Source organism: Papaver somniferum, chromosome 4 (genome assembly GCF_003573695.1).
Source record: "Papaver somniferum cultivar HN1 chromosome 4, ASM357369v1, whole genome shotgun sequence".
Classification (NCBI taxonomy): domain Eukaryota; kingdom Viridiplantae; phylum Streptophyta; class Magnoliopsida; order Ranunculales; family Papaveraceae; genus Papaver; species Papaver somniferum.
The window spans coordinates 85405876-85427903 of NC_039361.1; the positions used below are offsets into that span (position 1 = coordinate 85405876).

The following is a 22028-nucleotide window of genomic DNA, read 5'->3' on the forward strand; positions in this document are numbered from 1 at the left end:
TGAATACTCATTCTTCTGGAGACAGAACCTTATTACACGTTCTGGAGAAATTCACGGAACAACTTCTTCATTCTTTGAATCAGTAAGGAGAGTTATTACATGGCTGGGATGAGTCATGGTAGTTATATAAGGCACTGTGAATAATGCATCATCTATGTGCGGAATATCTTTAGAGTCATTGATACTTCTTGGCTTGGCAGCTGAAATATCTCCAGGTGACCTCTTATCCAAACAAAATTTTCTTACGTTACTATTTACTTCTGAGAAACTACATGAACAAGTTAGGAAAAGAGTCACTACTTCATACTTTAAAAGATAGGAGCCCTGCATGCAAGTTCTTATCAAAATTCGACATAGTCACTAATGGTCGAAGTTACTTGGATGAAGAAATATGGAGCTTCAATGCCGGAAATTAACTCGTGTATTATTGAACAAGTTAATGACTCGATTAACTAATGTAGATTTTAATTATTGGAAATTAACCTAAAAAATATATAGATACGAAACTAGTATCATTGAATAGGTCTCGAAAAGTTATGCGAAATGGACTACACGAACGTGTCAATCGGATACCGGATGAAGATGAAATCATCGGAATAGTGAGAAGGGAAAAATAGTCTTTTTTGCAATCATACCGTCATGTTTGCCCTTATCCAAATGGTTGGGTATCCTAGTAATTCTATTGGGTCTTATCTTCACCCGATTCTTTTACATTCTTCTTATTTCTTATTCAGTTTTCTTCTTCTTCTTCTTCTTCTTCTTCTCCTGTCCTACTCCTACGAGAGATTTAAGAGTCGAGAGTGAATTTTGAGTGAAGTAACTCGGTGATGGAGTTGTTTAGATGATGAAGGAGTCTAGGTTTTTGTTGTTGAAGAAGAAAAGATGAATCAGACAACCAAGTTAGGGTTTCTTAGAGAATTGAATTAAAGTTCGAATTAATTGATAATGTATAAGAAGAATTAAAGATTGGGTTTAGCTGATTGAGGAAAGGGTTGGTGTTTAATTGATTTTGTAAAGCTGTTTTAATGATAAATTGAAGAGCAAGGGTTTCTGTGATGAAATGGAAATTAGGGTTCTTAGTTTGAGTTCAAAAATAAAGAAGAATAGAGAATTCAAATATGGATTTAAGGGTTTTTACTATAACTAAAGATTGGGTTGGTGAGAATTAATATGAAACTCAAGAGTTAATTGAGTATTTTGGAAATCAGTGAATTAGGGTATCGAATTAGAAATTCAAGGAAGAATTGAAGGATGAAGTTGATGGTTTAGGGTATTGAATTCATGTTTGGTTTGATTTAATTAGAAAATAGAAGATTGATATTTTTTTCTAGAGTTACTGGGAATCAAAAATGATGATGGGGATTGAGGGGTTATTGTTAATCTTGAGGCAAGTTGCTGGACTGAGTCAAGTGAAAAAGAAACTGAATCCAATTGCCTGAGTAGCACAAATTTTAGGTAATTGTTCTTCTCAGTGAATATAGTAAAGTTATTTGATTCTTATATTGAAGTTGTGTGAATCGTAATGAACCCAAAGTTGAGATAGTTATGATGGAGATATAAAGTTTGTGGTTAATTTGAGTTACAGGTGAACTATAAGGAATGAGAGGGTAAAAGGATTATGTTGTTAAGTTAAGAATGGATAATCTGGTTGTATTGGATTGAGTCTAATGAATTAGAATTGCAAGGATGTGAAGTTAGAAGTACTGTTGGTTTTGAGATTACAAGTTTTGGAAATCGGGCTGAGTTGTGCGCTGCAAATCGGGTGATCAACTCTGTGATTTTTTTTCTCTTTCTGCATCTAATTTTCGATCTCTCTCTTCATCAATTCAGGTGATTTCAAGTTTGATTTCAATGATTGGTGTTGATTTAATTCATAATCGTAGTCTGAACAAGGATTATTACTAAATTTTTCGATCATTTTCATTGAGTTTAGAGTTTTTTCATTGATATGGAAACTGGATCCAGGATGAACAACATTATTTTAGTTTCTTCTCATCTGAACCAAATGAGAAAAGAGTTGAGAATGTAATTTCCACAGAGATCCCTTCTTTATATATACCAGATGAAGATATTGATAATAGTTTAGATAAATGGAAATTCAGTCTAATTGGGAGACTCGATTTTGTCAAGTTGAAATTTGCTGCTGCTGAAGAATCATTGAGAAAATAATGGAAAATATCAGGTAAAATTCAATTGATTCCTCTTGGAAAAGGCCTTTTTATTATTAAGCTAGAACATGAAGTTGATATGAAGTATATATGGAATGGGTTTTGGAAAGTAGAAGCTCAAATTCTTAAACTTAGACTTTGGGAACCAAATTTTAACCCTGCTAATCAAAAATCAACAACTGCTTTTGTTTGGGTTAATTTCCCTGGTTTAGGAATCGAATACTGGAAAGAAAGCATACTTATGTCACTAGGTGATGCCATTGGAAGGGCTATCAAGGTAGACGACACAACTCTCAAACGTGAAATATAATATTATGCTAGTGTGCTGGTTGAAGTTGACTTAGCTCATATTGTACCCCATCATGTTCTTGTAAAGTCCAAATATGGATGTTTTGATCAAGAGATACAAATTCCCAAAATATCAGGTTTCTGCAGTCATTGCAAGGTGGTGGGGGATTTAGTAACTAAATGCAGAGTAATGAGAAAGGAAAATGTAGAGAATGATAATTCTGAGACAATTCCTACAGTAGTGCATAGAAAATTTTGGAGAATGAAGGAGAAGAAGCAGCATCATATTGGTTTTGATATCTGTCAATCTCCAAAATCTCAAATACCAAAAGAAGTTGTGAATGAAGACCTTACTGATGATGAGATAGTTGATGTTGTCATTACTCCAGCTGAGAAATGAATTGAATCTGTAACCGAGTATGGTAGCACAAGTACTAATTATTTTTCTGGAAGAATTGAATCTACTGAAGAATTTCCTTCACTTTCCAAAGAGAACCTGGTTAAAGTCTCTAACAGTATTCCTTCTCTATTAAATGAGAAAAGTCTACAAGTTACTCCTGCAAACATTTCACAAATTAATACTCATTTAAACTTTGGTGACATAGAGTCATTTGATTCTGTAAGCAAATGTCAAGCACTGGTAGATGTAGCTGAGGAGAAAATTTCTAATGAATATATGAAGTCTCCCAAACATGGAGCAAAAAGTACTTCTGCTGGTAAACTTGTTAAAGGAGTTAATACAGGGACTCAACCTAAAGGTATATCTCTTATTACTACAAGAAAACCCACTGGAAGAATTTTAGTTAAAAACAAAGGAATGAGAGGTCTTATTCTTCTCAAAACAATTCTTCTTAATGAGGGTAATGTTCTGGAATATCAGAGGCCTTAAAAGAATCAGGGCCAAAGATAAACTGAGATCTTTAGTCAAGCATTTTAATCCTTCATTAATTTGGTTAGAAAAGCCTAAAATAAGAGCAAAGAGAAATTTTGTTAAAAAATTAAGATTGCCTGGTATGAGTCAAATGCTAATACATAATTCAAGTGACACTGAGAAAGGGAAAAGTTGGTTATTATGGCACTCTTCATTATCAACTCCATCAATTATTTCAAGCACAAAAAAAGCCATTACTGTCAGAGTTGGATATGTCCTTGTTACTGGTATTCATGCTGCATGCTTAACAGTGGACAGGAGAGAACTACGGGAAGAATTGATGAAGATTAATGCACTACAACTTCCATGGTTAGTACTTGGAGATTTTAATACAGTTTTAAGTTGTGATGACAAAGTAGGTGGAAGGAGCCCTCTAAGAGCATCAATGACAAAAATTTTAACAATTGTTTAGACTATTGTGGGCTTCTACAAGCTTCAAGATATGGAATTCAGTTTTCATGGTGCAATAACAGGGTGGGTAAAAAGAGAATATTATGTGATCTTGATAAAGCCTTTTTTAATACTAAATGGTTGGATTTGTATGCTACCTGGAGCTATAAAGTGGGAGTAAGAGGAGTTTCAGATCACGACCCTTTGCTGGGAGGTACAATTGAAATTTCAAAACCTCAAAAAATACCTTTTAGATATCAACCAATATGGACTTATCATCCAGAATTTCTGTAACTTATAAAACAATCATGGGAATAAGAATGTATGGGGAATCCTGCTTTTAATTTTACGAGTAAGCTTAAGAGGTTCAAAATAAGGGTAAAACAACGGAACTGGGAGGTTTTTGGACACTAGAATCAAAGTCAAAGAAACTGAAGATGAAGTTTTAAAAGCTACATTGCTCTCAGATGGTCAACCAGAGAATGTAACTCTACTCAACAATCTAGTAACTGCAAGAGGAAAACATGAATTGGCATCTCAACAATACAGTGAATTACTAAGATCAAAGTCAAGAAGAAAATGGGTGAAAGAGGTGGTGCAAACACAGGTTTTTTTCATACTTCAATGAAGGTTAGAAATGCTCATAATAACATTGCAGAACTTGAAGACTCAAATGGCAATATAATTGTTGAACAAAATCAAATTGCAAATTTGTTAGTGAATCATTTTCAGAAGAAATTTGAACATCAGGATGTAAGTTATGAAGAAAGTTTTTTTTAACTCCATTCCCAAGGTAATAATTGAAGAAGATAATGCACTAATGGATGCTCTGCCCTCAGCACAAGAGATTGAAGATGCTATTTTTTCTATGGATCCAAACAGCTCTCCTGGTCCTGATGGATTTCCAGGTAGTTTCTAAAGATTCTCATGGGAAATTATATGCAAGTATTTAATCAATGCAGTACAATACTGTTGGAGATGCAGATTTATACCAAAAGGGATGAACTCCAACTTTATGTTTTTGCTACCTAAAATACTTGGTGCTAGGAGAACTGATCAATTCAGGCCAATTGGTTTATCTAATTTTTGTTTTAAAATCATCACAAGAATAATCACAACAAGAATAATCACAACAAGACCACACTCAGTTCTGCATAAGGTAATATCTAGTCATCAAGGTACTTTCATAAAAGGGAGAAACATTCGGGAGAAGATTGTGCTTGCATCAGATCTTGTAAATGAATTAAATACCAAAAGAAGAGGTGGAAATGTAGGTTTAAAGTTGTACATTACTCAAGCTTTTAATTCAATGAGCTGGGAATTCATTTTCGAAACACTAAATCACTTTGGATTCTCTCAAGTGGGAATTAATTGGATGAAGATAATCTTTGAATCTGCAAGGATTTTAGTGATTATAAATGGAGGGCCATTTGGTTTCTTTGAAGGAGGAAGAGGGCTCAGACAAGGAGATCCACTATCTCCCATTCCCTTTGTGATAGCTGAAGAAGTATTGAGCAGAAACTTAACTAAAATGATTCAAGAGGGTTTAATCCAAACAATGGTTAATAGAAATGGATGTCAGCCATCTCACTTGATGTTTGCAGATGACATATTTATATTCTGCAATGGGCACAAAAGAACATTAGACAACTTGATGGGATTACTAATGAAGTATCAAGCTACATATAGACAAATAGTTAACAGAGCAAAAATCAAATGCTTTGTTGGTGGAGAAACTGAACAAGGAAGATTAATCATTGCAGAAAGATTACAAATTGAGCTTTCAGAATTTCCTGACAAATATTTGGGTGTAATATTATTTCCTGGAAGAGTTAAAACAACTCAAGTTTGGGGGATAGTGTAAATGCTACAAAAACAACTTGCTGGTTGGATTGGTAAACTACTTGCATTCTATGATGGATTAATCTTAGTTAAATTTGTGCTATGCAGCTTTCCAATATACAACATTTTTGTCTACAAATGGCCAAAATCTGTGATTAAAGAATGTGAAAGGATAATCAGAAATTTTTTATGGACTGGTGATCCATCTATGAAGAAATTGATAACTGTAAAATGGGAGGAAGTAAATGCACCATTTGCTGAAGGAGGTCTTGGTCTTAGAAGGTTAGAAGTGGTAAAAAAAGCTTTGTTGTTAAAACTGCTTTGGAAAATTGAAACTGAAGATGAGGAATGGACCAGATTCATGAGGGAAAAATACAAAAACAATGATGTGACTGGATTACTGGATACAAAAAATCTTCCATATGGCCTGGACTTAAATGGGTGATGAATGATCTTAATGAAGGAAGTAGATGGTTGGTGAGGAATGGAAGAAACATCTCAGTTTGGCAAGACAAGTGGATAAAAGAAAATGCTTTGATTGATCAACATCAAAATGATCCATTTATACAACAACACAAGAATTTAAAATTAAGTGATCTGATTGTAAATGGAGAATGGCATATATCTGATGAAATGCTGCAATTTATTGAGCTAACTGACTTACCAGTTATTGGGTCTGGGAGTGACAAAAGAATATGGGAGGCTGACTTAAATGGCAAGTTTTCAGTTGTTAATTCTGTGCATCAGATAAGAGAGAAATACCAGTAAATCAGTTGGGCTAAGTATGTGTGGAGCCCTTACATACATCCATACACATCAAGTGCTAAGAGGAGCATGTGCAACTGAAGAAAATGTCAGGAAAAAGGGTTTCAATACAGTCTCCAAGTGCTATTTATGTGGTAATGGACAAGACAACATGGAGCACATCCTATGGGAGTGTTCATTCAGTCTGGAGATTTGGAAATGGCTTGCAGGTATGTTCAGTCTAATATTCCCGCCAAATTTGATGAAGTTATTATATGTGTTAAGAAACATAGTTCTGCCATAAGAAAGATATGGTATATCAGTGCTTTCTCAGTAATGGTGGAGTTATGGATGACAAGAAACTTGAGAATATATGAGAATACTAATCCAAATACTGAAAAGTTCAAGCACAAGATACTAAGCTTCACAAAGGAATGTGGCATGAGAGTTAATGACACTTTGAAGAACTGTTAGTATGACTTGAATATTATAGTAAGCTTTGGGATTAAGGGGATCACAACCAAAAACTCTTTTGTGAAACAAGTATTCTTTAGATTTCCTCAAATAGATAAAACTTTAATCTGATGTAATGGTGCAACAAAAGGTAATACACGAGCTGCAGGTATTGGATTTATTGCCAGGAAAAGTGATGGTTCATGTTTGGGTGCAGGGAGTGGAGGTTTAGGAATCACTACAAACTACATTGCAGAAGTAATGACACTAGTTGCAGCAGGAGAATGGGAAGCGAGTAAACATCTCAAGAATTCGTGCTTCAGTTTGGACTCTATGGAAGTCATAATGGCATTTTCAAGAGGAAAAATTCCCTGGATAGTCAAAAACAGATGGAGCAAGGTGATTAATTTTTTAAGCATCATGACCTTTAGAAATTCTTACAGGGAAGTGAACTTCTCAGCTGATTTAGCTAAGAAAGGGACAAATCTGAAAAGAGGAGAAGTGATTCTATATGATGGAAGGCCAATCTTTTTGGGAATAATAGAACAAGAAAATTCTCATTACTTTAGACTTACTTGAAAATAAGTTAGGAAGATAAATTCTATAATTTCTTTTAGTTACTTTTGGCTTTTCAGTAAGATAGTCTTGGTATGTCAAGACTTCTTTTTACATTTGAGTTTCTCCAATTTTGAGTAGTAAAATTTATATGATTTAGCAAAAAAAAAAGTATTGTTGGTGCTAAGATGGAGATGCAGGTGATGATTCTGTAGCTGTTATTCAGTTACAGGGATTTGTTAGTTATTGAATGGAGTTACATTTGTACTGTATCTAATGAAGATAATGGGGAGAGCCGCAGTCATGTTGAAATATAGATGAATTGAACTTGGGGCTGATAGTATATGATGCAGGGATTGAGCTTTAAGAACTGGAAGTTGTCGAGAAGGGTGTATGTGTGTTTGAATTGACGATAAAGTGAAGAAAGGGTTGTTAACGGGTATTGTAGGATTAGTTAGTGCTTGTAGTGCAGGCTTGCAACTGCTATTACAGGTAACCTGAGTTTATGTTTGTAATCCTATTTTGAAGTTTATTTAGAATTGAAGTAAAGTTGAAATGAAACTTTGTCAGGTAGAAATGGTTTCTCAGAGTTTAAGAATATTTTGTTTATGTGTGATGTTGTTGCACCATGATGGTGCAGCAAAGTGTTTGGCATGTGCAATGGCTTAGGCCAGTATCCTTTCTGTTCAATCAGATGTCTGAATGATATTAGCTTCTCTGACTCAGTTGTTTGACTGGGTTTTTATGAATATGAAATACCTGAATCAGTCTTATTGACTGAGTTGACCTAAACTGATTCATGTTGACTCGTTGACCGAGTTAACCCTTTGAGTTGTCCATTTACTTGACCTGGACTTAGACGTTGACTGTTAACTCAGATGGACTGGACCTTGGGTTATTGGGCTAGTTTAATGGACCTGGGCTTAAGACTAGTTTTCCTATAATTTACGTTTTGGACCTCTTGTGGTCCGAATTAGACTTTGATTCCTTCTACAAAGTTGTAGATATTCATTAGAAAAATCAAATGAACTATAAAATCACTAATTGGATTAGTAAACTCTTGGATATGATTAATATATATAATGAAAGAGATGTAGAACCATAAATGGGCTTAGAACCATTAGATAGTCACTTAGCCTATAACTAGAGACTTGTATGATTTTACGTTATGAGCCTTGTATGAGCCTTTTGGATAATTTCTTAGAAAGCTTGTATGATTAACAGTTGGTCAATATTAACAACGACCGATTCAAAAGATGAACCTGTTGATTGTGGATTTCAAGGTAGGCGTGGATTGTCATCAAAACAGGTGGGAACTCTCGTAACCTTCTTGTAATCACTGAGTTTATTTTCCTTGCGAGCATGATGTACTTTAATAATTGTACGAGTGTATATTCTAATTGCAAACGATGTTGCTTTGAATGTAACTGTGTGTGTGTAATATGCGTTGTATGATTTCACCGCGAAGAGTGTCTGTGTTTCCGCGCGGCTCTTAGCTAAGTTAAATATGGCGATAAGTCATCCGTCGGAAATAGTATTAGTAGGGCGGTAAGTCATCCGTTTGACCATTACTATAACTATTTCATTTAGTAGGGTGGTAAGTTATCTGTTTGGATATTATTGCTTATTAAGATAGTAGGGAGGTAAGTCATCCGTCGGCAATAGTACCTAGTAGAGCGGTAAGTCATCCGTTTGAATATTATATATACTATTTTATTTGAGGGAAATCACTCGTGTGCATATTATACTTGTTTGTCTAAATTTCTGATCTTGATGGTAATATTCTGAATCATGGTTTCTATGGGAACTCTGTGTGGACGATGTTATTATTATTCATTAGGGTTGCTCTCGCGTCGTCTTCTCTAATGATTTTGCTGATATTAGAGTGACACTTGCTTCATGATGCATAAATTACTGAACTAGATTAGTTTCGTCTTGTTTCTTTCAACTTATATTCATGTAGAACTGTGAAGCATGTTAGTGATTACTTGAGAGTTACATGTTTTCATTGAGCACCCTTCAGGGATAATGTGTTCACTCGTTCCGACTTCAGTTTTCATTAATCAGAGAGAAAGGAGCGCGAGATGATATCCGTTTTTGTATCTTAGTGCTTTACCGTATCTGGTGTTGTCGTGTATCTTTTATTTTATGTATTATTTTTTTATTCTGTAAAACAACACATTTAGATATTCATATAACATGAGAGACTTTCAAATATATTGTATCAGAGAGTTTGGGTTTGTTTGTTAGCACTTTGTGTGAAGATGGTTCTTTAGATCGATAATCTAGATTCTGATGCTTCAATTAGGTTTTAATCCTTCTAGTTAAACAGGTATTTAGGATGGGGCGTCACAAAACGGATTCTCCAAATCCGGGAAGGAGAAGATTTCTTTTGCCCACGTACGGATTTGGGGGTATCCATGCCAAACTCGGATTCAAAATCATCCACTGCTTCCAGGTTAGTTCTTAATTGGTCTTCTTCCGCCGGGTCGACTGCAATTTCTACGGTAACACCCGTCTGCCATTTCTCGATAATTCCATTTTCGTCTGTCACCATCTAGTGCTTACCCCGCAACAATCTCACTGTTACGTACTAAGCAGTGGACTTAATGTTGACGGTGGCTTTTAGTTCATGGCTAAAATCGTAAAACCATATATTTAATGTGATATCGTTCTGCAAAGAAATAGAGCCATTTAATATATATGAGTGCCTACCTCTTTACTTACATATGTGTTGAGAAACTCGGTATACTTATATATATGAAATTTATTTAGAATAGTGTTGGTTGCAAAAATCCCAGGTATACTGTAAATTTTATTAATCTCCCACCTGCATTATTACTTATGCATGGCTTGCTGAGTATTTTCACTATGCTATGTTCCCAGATATTGACATGATATGACAACTAATGTTCGTTCTCATCTGAGCAGCATGAGTTTTCCGAAGTTTCAAGATTAAGATGTGCATGAAAGTACCCAATCAGAGAAACGCAAGCTGTGCTGCTCTTCGAGATAAAAACTAGTGATTTTGTATCAACGCACAAAATTCACGAAAATTGATTAATTTTATGTCATCTCGCAAAATTCAATTTTTTCAAACCAATTTTATCAATTTACAAAAATTAGGTTTTTTGCGGTCTGTGCAATATCTCGATCCCTATTGGTCGAGACAAACCTAGGAAAACTAGGAAATTGATCCATCATGGAACTAGTAGGAGAAGAATCCTACCAAAAGTTGGAAAACAAGAAATAAAAGGAAACTGTGATAAATAAAGGCAGCAGCAAAAAGGGGCGCGGCCGCGCCGCTTGGCCGGTCGGTTTTCCCTAGCGGGCGCCTCCCCTGGCCGACCGGCCATGCCCTATATTGTGGTGTGCCGGCTCCTCTTTCTCATTAGCCAATCAAATCGCTCCAAAGTCGCATCCTATACTTTTAATTAAAGGTGAAAATTGGCTGGGCGACGCGATTAATTTCTTAAGAAATTAAATCTAGACTGCCCATGTTAGTCTCAAAACGATCACGGCCGTACGACTTGGCCCGCCAATTTATCAAGCTTATCCTTCTCCTAGCGCGACCAAACGAACTCCAAGATGTTCACCGACCGGCCCTCTGTTATTTTAGCCAATCACAACCCTCCTAGCACGCAGGAAGCATCCGCAATTGCTAGCCAAAGTAGGCTAGTCGAGCCACTTGAAAAGGGTCTTAATTAAGCCATACCGCCCAAGGAAGACTTAAACTCATCATGGCCATCCAACTTGGCCAGCCGGATTGAACGGCTTAGATCTAATTTGGGCCGACCAATGAGGTGTCGTTATGATCACCGGCGGCCCGTCGTTGACTTCGACCAACCACACCACTTCTATCTTGTGTGTTGCGCTCCGAATTATTGGCCAAAGTAGGCTAGTCACGCTGCCTACAAAATCTTTAAATAACACTATCAATAACTACCGCAAATCATCTCAACCATCCAACTTGGCTAGATGATTTAACCGGCTTAAATCAAATTTGGGCCGACCAATGGGAGGTCGAAATGGCTACCAGCCATCCTTCTCCTATGAGGGACGACCATCTCATCTCTAAGGTACAGGGATGGCTTCTGGAAGCTGCCCAAAGATGGTCGGTCACGCCTGTTTTAAGACCGTGAATTCCGCGACTAACTAAGGCAGGTTCTGAACAACGATGCTTCATGAGCATCGATTATTTTGAGTTGCATGCTTAAAAGCGATGCTTTACGAGCATCGAATACAAGCTATATTTTATGAATATCGATTTCACAAATAACTTAATTATTTAACCTAAAAACATTGTATGCTATTTTTTTGCGGCAAGTCTCACGACTTGACTTGACACATATAATTGCCCGTCGCCTAGCTTGCGCGTGATTGGTCGAAATAATTAGGTCTTACAGGCAAGACCCACTCAGCAACTTGCTACATATTTTCTACAAAATACTCGAGACATCAAACATGTCACAAACTGGGGGATGTTCATCATAGTATTGGTTTGGCAGTTTATAGCGTGCGTCGTGCAACGTGCCCATTATGAGAAAGTTTCAGGAAAGGCGGATAGTTAGTGGAGAGAAGTAGTGGGAGCAAAATCGACCAGTGTTCCCTTCATAATAGGGACGTGGTTTTCACTATTTTGCACGATCTCCACTTTTCCATTACTCCATTTCTTCAACTTCCTATGAGATCAGAGTGTTCGATTATGACTTGTATAAATAGATATTCAATCTAAAGAGGGTTCATTAACGCAAGTATCCAGATAACACCAAGAACCTATAGCTTACATTCTGTAAGTGGGTTATACATTCTTATATAAGTCATAAAACAACCACATTTTCGTAGTCCATTATTCTGATCTCAACACCTTTTTTGCTTCCCTCCCTAAGATCAACCCTTCTCCTTCATTTTGTGACCGAAGCAAGACTAGAATGACCATTTCTTGGTTTAGGACAGAATTGTACAGATTGATCTCTCAAATCTAAAGTACTCCTATGCTTTTTTTTTTTTGCTTAACAAAGAATTATATTAATTACCAAAGGTGATAAAAAAAATTTTACAAAAGGAAACTAAAAAGCGCAGAATACAACTAGAGACAAAACAAAAAACAAGCTAATAAAATGGATTTAACAAATTTTGTAGTAAGGTTGGTTTGGTATCTCCATTGGATTTGAGAACTGAGGCCTTGACTCATAAATTCTTCTTTCACCTCTTGAAAGATTAGCTCCTTTCTTTGATAGATCATCAGCAGAGAAATTAGTCTCCTCGTAAACATGTATGAAGCACCAAGTTTTAAGTCTTGCACAGATTTTCTCCCATCTTTTATGGAAAACCATGGAATTTTGTTGCTCTGAAATGCACTGATTGCAGCTGATGAATCAGTTCTGAATAATACCTCTTCATGGCCTTTGCTTAATGCCCATTCTCCTGCATTCAGAACTGCTAGTATCTTTGCATAATAGTCAGTCGAAACACCCAACCCACCTGAAACAGCTACCAAGAATTCTCCTGAGCTTGTTCTACCAATAAATCCATAGCCTGAGATACCTGGATTTCATTTTGATGCACCATCACAGCATATCAGAATTTTGTTTGGAAGAGGAAGTTGAAAGAAAATTTCTTTAACTCTAGTACCTTTTACTTTTCTGCATTTTAGCCCCAAATCTTTCAAAACTTGTAAATCATAAGAGCAATTCCACATTGGTTCTTTCACTCTAACCTCACATTCCATTGTGAACTTTAAAAACTTCTTATTAATTTGATCTAGAGAGAAACCCTCTTCCTCATATAGCAATTTTTTTCTTGTAAACCATAACTCTCTCATTGTAATGAAAGATGCAGCTCTCCAAACTTCTTTAATGGCAGGGCTCTTATTCTTTGCCATTTTCAGGCTCTCTTCAAATGATTTAGGATTGATGAAATTAAACATGTTTCCTAGCCATTTCCAAATGATTTCACTGAAGTTACAAAACCATAGTAAGTGTTCTTTATTCTCTTCTTCCTTTTTGCAGAAACAACATCTTGAAGCCAATTGAACTTTTATTTTCTTGAGGTTTTCATCTGTGGAACATATTCCCCTAACTAATTTCCATATGTTACTTGATATATTAGGATGAATAGATGGGTGCCATACCTGAGTTGTCCACTGCATTTTTGGAAATTTCTCTCTTATTGCTTCCACAGCAGAAGCCACAGTGAATTCACCTGAAATTATATGTGTCCATATTCTTCTATCTTCTCCTCCTCCTAATACAGGTAATTCATTTGTTTCAATCATCTCCATCATTTCACCTGGAATTACCCATTCTCCTTCAAGAATAAGATCAGCTACCTTCATGTTTGGGAATTGTTGGACATAAGAATGATTATGAAAATTATCTTCTAATGCTCTGTCTTGTATCCATTTATCCTTCCACACATATATATTTTCACCATTTCCAACCAACCATATTGTACCTTCCTGTACATCTTCTATCACCCATTTTATTCCTTGCCATATTGATGATTTCTTGTAGTATGAAATCCATTCACCCTTTTTATTCTGAAATTTAGCTTGAAAGAACTTTGACATTTCCTTTGTACCATGTTGAATCTTCCAAAATAGCTTCATAATAAGAGCTTTATTAACCACTTTCAATCTTCTTATTCCAAGTCCACCCTCACTAACAGGAGAACACACTTTATTCCATTTTAATGTTACTTGTTTCCTTTGAGAAGGATCACCAGTCCATAACAAGTTTCTAATGTTCCTCTCACATTCTTTTATTACTCTTTTTGGCCATCTCTACACTGACATATTATATATAGGTAGACTGATTAATACAAATTTTATTAGGATCAGTCTTTCTTGAAAGGAGAGCAACTTACCCTTCCACCCTGCTAGTCTATCTTGCATCATCTCAACTCCATTCCATACATGATATGATTTCACTCCACCAGAAAATAATTGAACTCCCAAATACTTATTTGGAAATTCTGCCAAAGGGATTCCATATTCTTCTGAAATTTGAAGCTTCCTCCTGTCATTGGTACCTCCAATAAAGCACCTACTTTTTTCCATACTGATTCTTTGTCCTGAGGAGTCTTGGTAGATTTTAAGTAATTCCATAAGTTTTTTAACATTTCTTCTTTCCCCATTACAAAACAGAAAAACATCATCTGTAAAAAGAATGTGAGATGGCTTGATTCCATTTCTATTTACCATTTCCTTCAGAGAACCTTTTTGTATTTCACTTGTTATCTTTCTACTAAGAGCATCTTCTGCAATAACAAAAATAAGAGGAGACAGGGGATCACCCTGTCTCAAACCTCTCCCTATTTTGAAGTAACCTTCAGGACCACCATTTACTAATATTGATATTCTTGCTGAATTGAGAAGTTCTTGAAGCCAGTAAATTGTTGTACCTGATACTCCAAACTTTCTCATGACTTGGAATAGAAAGTTCCATCTGAGAGAATCATAGGCTTGTGTAATGTCTATTTTTAACCCAAAATTACCCCCTCTTCTTTTGATATCCAACTCATTAACCATTTCAGAATCTAAAACAATTTGTTCTTGTATTGTTCTTCCTTTTATATTAACTCCTTGTTGTGGTGAAACCATTTTATGAATTATGCTCCCCATCCTTGTAGCCCAATTTTTTGTAAAAATCTTGAAGCTGAAATTCATTAATCCAATAGGTCTATATTGCTTTGCCTTTTTTGCATTGTTGGTTTTTGGTATCATCTTAAGGAAATTTGCATTTAGTCCCTCAGGTATAAAACTTCTTATCCAGCAGTATTGAATTGCATCTGTGAGATCTTTACCAATAATTTCCCAAGCATATCTATAAATCCACCCTGCAAATCCATCTGGTCCTGGTGCACTCTCTGGATTGAGATCAAAAATATTTGTTTTAATTTCTTCCTTAGAAGGAGTTGATTCTAGCATTTTATTATCTTTAGTACTTAATACTTTTGGAATTACATCCAAAAATTGATGATTTATCTCCATCTCTTGGAATTTGAACTTTTCTTCAAAATGGGCAACAATATTTGAAGCAATATCTCTCTGTGAAGTTATTATGTTTCCATCATCATCTTCTAACTCTACTACCATGTTATGATCTTGCCTTACTTTCATATTAACATGGAAGAATTTAGTATTTGAAGCTCCATCTTTAAGCCACATTACTCTTGATTTTTGTTGAATGATGTCTTTTTGTTGTTGAGAAAGAACTTCCAACTTCCCTCTTGTAGTTACCAACTTATTTAAGAGTATAGTATTTTCTGGTTCTTGGTCTGATGCAACGGTATAGTTCAATATTTCCTCTTCTGCAGTCTTCATATTTTTATTAACATTCCCAAAAACTGACCAATTCCATTCCTTAATATCATTTTTCAGTCTCTTAACCTTGAACATGAAAATATATATAGGATTACCTTTTACTGCTTTACTCCATGAATCTTTAATAAATGGTAGGAAACCAGAATGATTCTTCCACACCTTGAGTGCTCTGAATGGAACATTTGTTGGCTTTGGGATTGAGTTATTCCCCCAAAATAAAGTACTATGATCAGATACCCATCTTGCACCTACTTTATATGCCCAACTTGGATACATGTCAATCCATTTATCATTGTATATTGCTCTGTCCAAATTACATACTATTCATTTTTTCCAGCTCCATTGTTGCACCAAGAGAATTCCAAACCAGAGTGAGGAGCTTGGATTAATCCACAACTGTGTAGGCAGTTATTGAATTCTATCATTGATATTCATAATGGCCCTAAACATCCCTTTTTCTCTTCCTCTTTGAGAACTGAATTAAAGTCACCAATTGCAAGTCATGGTTTATTTAAAGAACTAACCTCTTCCATCTCACACTATAATTTTCTTCTATGAACTGTTAATAAGTTTGCATGAATTCCAGTGATTAGTGCACCCCCCACCTCCACAGTTATTGATTGATCATTAATTGATATAATAGATGGTTTTTGAATATAAGAACTCCATAAAATCCATAAATTTATTTTCCTTGAATCTGTTGAGTTGTGAATAGCTTCATAATGCATTCCTTTTAGTCTTAATTTCCTACAAAAATCCTCAGAGTATTGTACTTTTGGTTCTGCTAGAATCACTAAAGATGGATTAAAATTATGCACCAAACTTCTTAGTTTATCTTTGGCCTTTTGGCCATAGCTCTTCTATGGCCTCTGATATTCCAGAAGGAAATCTCCATTGTTTGGGTTGATTTTGAGAAGGATAATTCCCCCTCAGTTTCCCAATTTGATGTTCACTATCCACTAAACCTGAAGTTTGATTTCTTGTCTTGATAATGCTAATATGTTTTTCTTTCTGCTTAATTTTTGGAACTTCAACATGTACAACTTCTTTTTCACAGGGGGTATAACATGAAAAGATTCATTTATTGAAGGAGCATTTGCAGCTGACTGTAAAGTTTGCTCCACATTCAGTACTGGAAATACTACATGTGAATTAAACAAATCTTCATTCATATCTTGTAGAACCTGAAATCTTCCTGAATTATTAGCACTTGTAGAAGCTTCATCAGTAGATATATGAGGTATTATTGCATCCACTTCCTCATCACTATCCAGTAAGTTTTCATCTATTTTATCCAATGAGTTTTTCTTTGAAGGAGTACTAAAACAAATATAAAATCCAGTTTTAAATGGAGTATGCTTCTTCTTTGACTCAACTTTTTTCCAAATCTGCTTGACAGTCTTAGTTGTAGTAGCTTCTGGGGGGATTTCTTGTTCCTTTCTCTTACTTCTACACTCTGCAACATGATGACCAATAACTTGACAATGATTACAGAACTTAGGTAGATTGGGAATCTGTATAACTTGTTCAAAACCTCCATACTTAGACTCAACCCATATCTTACTTGGAATTGATTTTGTTAAGTCTATCTCAACAAATACACGTGCATAAAATCCTGCTTCCTTCTTCAGTGTAGTTTCATCAACCTTGATTGGCCTTCCTAAAGTCTTTGCCATTTGTAAAATAATTTTTTCCTTCCAATATTCGATACTAAGACCAGGAAAATTAACCCAGACAAAAGCTGAAGTCGATTTTTGAGCTGCTGGGTTAAAATTTGGCTCCCAATTCTTAAGAGTGATATTTTGTTCCTCACCATCCAATTGCCAGACCAAATATAGAGCCTATCCTCTTCTTTCTCTAATTTGATTATGAAGTATCCTTTTCCTAGAGGAATAAGCTGAACATTCCCCTTTAACCTCCATTGTCTTCTAAGTATTGATTCAGCAATTTTAAATTTTAAAGTCACAAGATCCAATCTACCAATCAAACTAAACTTCCACTCATCAATTATATCATCAGGAATAAACAGTGATGGTAAATTTCCATGAGTACCAGACTCAGGGAGATCTGAAATAATCTTTGCAGTTTCACTAAATTTGCTTTCAAAAGTTTTTCGATTCATACCAGAAACAGATCCCATATCCGTCATCTTTTTCCGATTAAAATACAACTAATCCGAGTTTATAGTATCACCAATCATTGAACCAACCTGAAGAACTCACCTTAATTTATTGTTTTCGTACCAGAATCTGAGAAGATCGAGAAATTAATGAAACGATTTGAAGACCGAGTTGATCGCCAGATTCACTAACAATCTATTTAGTTTGAAGGAACGATAATTTATTTGTTTCCTAGTTAGTCTTCTGAAGGAAATGGTAAATAAAAATGGAATCAAACCATCTCACATTCTTTTTGCAGATGATATTTTTCTGTTTTGTAATGGGGAAAGAAGAAATGTTAAAAAACTTATGGAATTACTTAAAATCTACCAAGACTCCTCAGGACAAAGAATCAGTATGGAAAAAAGTAAGTGCTTTATTTGAGGTATTAGTGACAGGAGGAAGCTTCAAATTTCAAAAGAATGTGGAATCCCTTTGGCATAATTTCCAGATAAGTATTTGGGAGTTCAATTATTTTCTGGTGGAGTAAAATCATATCATGTATGGGATGGAGTTGAGATGACGCAAGATAGACTAGCAGGGTGGAAGGGTAAGTTGCTCTTCTTTCAAGAAAGACTTATCCTAATAAAATTTGTATTGAGCATTCTACCCATATATAATATGTCAGTGTATAGATGGCCAAAAAGAGTAATAAAAGAATGTGAGAGGATCATTAGAAACTTCTTATGGACTGGTGATCCTTCTCAAAGGAAACAAGTAACATTAAAATGGAATAAAGTGTGTTCTCCTCTTAGTGAGGGTGGACTTGGAATAAGAAGATTGGAAGTGGTTAATAAATCTCTTATTATGAAGCTATTTTGGAAGATTCAACATGGGACAGAGGAAATGTCAAAGTTCTTTCAAGCTAAATTTCAGAATAAAAAGGGTGAATAGATTTCATACTACAAGAAATCATCAATATGGCAAGGAATAAAATGGGTGACAGAAGATGTACAGGAAGGTACAAGATAGTTGGTTGGAAATGGTGAAAATATATCTATGTGGAAGGATAAAGGATACAAGACAGGGCATTAGAAGATATTTTTCATAATCATTCTTATGTCCAATAATTCCCAAACATGAAGGTAGCTGATCTTATTCTTGAAGGAAAATGGGTAATTCCAGGTGAAATGATGGAGATGATTGAAATAAATGAATTACCTGTATTAGGATGAGGAGAAGATAGAAGAATATGGACACATAAAATTTCAGGTGAATTCACTGTGGCTTCTGCTGTGGAAGCAATAAGAGAGAAATTTCCAAAAATGCAGTGGACAACTCAGGTATGGCACCCATCTATTCATCCTAATATATCAAGTAACATATGGAAATTATTTAGGGGAATATGTGCCACAGATGAAAACCTCAAGAAAAGAAAAGTTCATAAAGATCTTATTATGAAGATTGGAATTGGTTAATAAAGCTCTTATTATGAACCTATTTTGGAAGATTCAACATGGGACAGAGGAAATGTCAAAGTTCTTTCAAGCTAAATTTCAGAATAAAAAGGGTAAATGGATTTCATACTACAAGAAATCATCAGTATGGCAAGGAATAAAATGGGTGACAGAAGATGTACAGGAAGGTACAAGATAGTTGGTTGGAAATGGTGAAAATATATCTGTGTGGAAGGATAAATGGATACAAGACAGGGCATTAGAAGATATTTTTCATAATCATTCTTATGTCCAACAATTCCCAAACATGAAGGTAGCTGATCTTATCCTTGAAGGAAAATGAGTAATTCCAGGTGAAATGATGGAGATGATTGAAATAAATGAATTACCTATATTAGGATGAGGAGAAGATAGAAGAATATGGACACATACAACTTCAGGTGAATTCACTGTGGCTTCTGCTGTGGAAGCAACAAGAGAGAAATTTCCAAAAATGCAGTGGACAACTCAGGTATGGCACCCATCTATTCATCATAATATATCAAGTAACATATGGAAATTATTTAGGGGAATATGTGCCACAGATGAAATCCTCAAGAAAAGAAAAGTTCAATTGGCTTCAAGATGTTGTTTCTACAAAAAGGAAGAAGAGAATAAAGAACACTTACTCTGGTTTTGTAACTTCAGTGAAATCATTTGGAAATGGCTAGGAAACATGTTTAATTTTATCAATCCTAAATCATTTGAAGAGAGCCTGAAAATGGCAAAGAATAAGAGCCCTGCCATTAAAGAAGTTTGGAGAGCTGCACCTTTCATTACAATGAGAGAGTTATGGTTTACAAGAAACAAATTGCTATATGAGGAAGAGGGTTTCTCTCTAGATCAAATTAAGAAGAAGATTTTAAAGTTCACGAATGTGAGGTTAGAATGAAAGAACCAATGTGGAATTGCTCTTATGATTTACAAGTTTTGAAAGCTCTGGGGCTAAAATGCAGAAAAGTAAAAGGTACTAGAGTTAAAGAAATTTTCTTCAACTTCCTCCTCCAAACAAGATTCTGATGTACTGTGATGGTGCATCAAAAGGAAATCCAGGTATCTCAGGCTATGGATTTATTAGTGGAACAAGCTCAGGAGAATTCTTGGTAGCTGTTTCAGGTGGGTTGGGTGTTTCAACTAACTATTATGCAAAGATACTAGCAGTTCTGAATGCAGGAGAATGGGCATTAAGCAAAGGACATGAAGAGGTATTATTAAGAACTGATTCATCAGCTGCAATCAGTGCATTTCAGAGTAACAAAATTTCATGGTTTGCCATAAAAAGATGGGAAAAAATTTGTGCAAGACTTAAAACTTGGTGCTTCATATATGGTTACGGGGAGACTAATTTCTCTGCTGATGATCTATCAAATAAAGGAGCTAATATTTCAAGAGGTGAAAGAAGAATTTATGAGTCAAGGCCTCATTTCTTAAATCCAATGGAGATACCAAACCAACCTTACTACAAATTTTGTTAAAGCCATTTTATTAGCTTGTTTTTTGTTTTGTCTCTAGTTGTATTCTGAGCTTTTTAGTTTCCTTTTGTAAAAAATTTTGTATCACCTTTGGTAATTAATATAATTCTTCGTTAAGCAAAAAAAAATACATTAGAGTAATAAGGAATGCAATCTTTTGCAAACCGTGGCTATAATGTTCATGAATTGATTCGAGTGAATCAAAATCGATTTTGATTCAATTGTGTCTTGTATACTTATATGATAATATAAACAATTGAACAACTCTAGAACTAGTTTCATTTGAGTCATTTGAACTAGTTATGGTTAAGATGAATATGGCTCAATACCATGTGTATGATTCTTAATTACCTAACTTGATTTGGGATTGAAATTCTCAAGTACAACAGGTTAGAAGCAATACTCAAAGCCATTGGATGTTGGTTTTTATTGTCAAAGAAACTTTTTCATACACTTATGGTAACCATTATTGGTGTAAATCCTTATGGAAAAGGTTATTCTTTCTTCTAAGCATATTAATTCTTGTGAATACAAGTTTGTATCTTAGAAAAGATGATCACAATACTTGATCTTCATTATTACATATTGTGTATTATTACCATGGAGATAGTTCTATTTTTTAGTAACACAATCTCATGAGAGAATTTCAATGATTGGTCCTTAGCTCGTATCTTCAAGTGGGATTTCTAAAATCCAATATATAAATCCTTCTCTCTGGAGAAAGGTCACTCTTGTTGTTCTTTCGGGAATGACATTCTATGGGGGAGAGTTCTTAAATGAACTTGTGCTTAATTGTTATATATTTGAGGGGAGAAGCGGTTGTGGAACACGTAGGGTTTAACTTGTATCCTAATAAACTCCTTGATGAAGTCACTAAGTTTCAACTATGTGATATCATCTAAAATAAAGTTGATATGTTCTCTTTTAGTCATGAATAATCTCCTTGAGAGTTTCATTATGATCCCACAATTTTTGTACCTTTGCCAATTTTATTGACAAACAGAGGGGGGGGGGGGGGGGGGGGGGGGGGGGGGGGGGGGGGTGGGGTGGGGGGGGGGGGGGGGGGGGGGGGGGTTCATTGTGAGATGAAGTATTGACTAAGGGGGAGTGATACACATCACCATAGTATTATTGTAAAGTTGTGATACAATTGAACTTTGATGTTGTATAATAATACTATGATGGATCTTCAACAAGTACAGGATGAACACACGCATAGTTGAAGAACCAAGGAAATTAAGCATGTCGGATTTTGGAGCTGTAA

The 22028-nt window shown here is 35.3% G+C and overlaps 2 protein-coding genes across 2 annotated transcripts; one reads left to right on the forward strand and one right to left on the reverse strand.

Moving 5' to 3' along the window:
• Positions 1-6923: 6923 nt before the first annotated feature.
• LOC113272761 lies at positions 6924-15973 on the reverse strand. The gene is made up of 4 exons (XM_026522558.1): positions 14288-15973; positions 13006-14155; positions 12767-12918; positions 6924-7061 (listed from the first exon to the last, which is right to left on the reverse strand). The coding sequence occupies exons 1-4, from the start codon at positions 15971-15973 to the stop codon at positions 6924-6926; spliced, it is 3126 nt and encodes a 1041-aa protein (XP_026378343.1).
• Positions 15974-20311: 4338 nt separating this feature from the next.
• LOC113272762 (14.7 kDa ribonuclease H-like protein) lies at positions 20312-20767 on the forward strand. The gene has a single exon (XM_026522559.1). The coding sequence runs from the start codon at positions 20312-20314 to the stop codon at positions 20765-20767; it is 456 nt and encodes a 151-aa protein (XP_026378344.1).
• The last annotated feature ends 1261 nt before the right edge of the window (positions 20768-22028 follow it).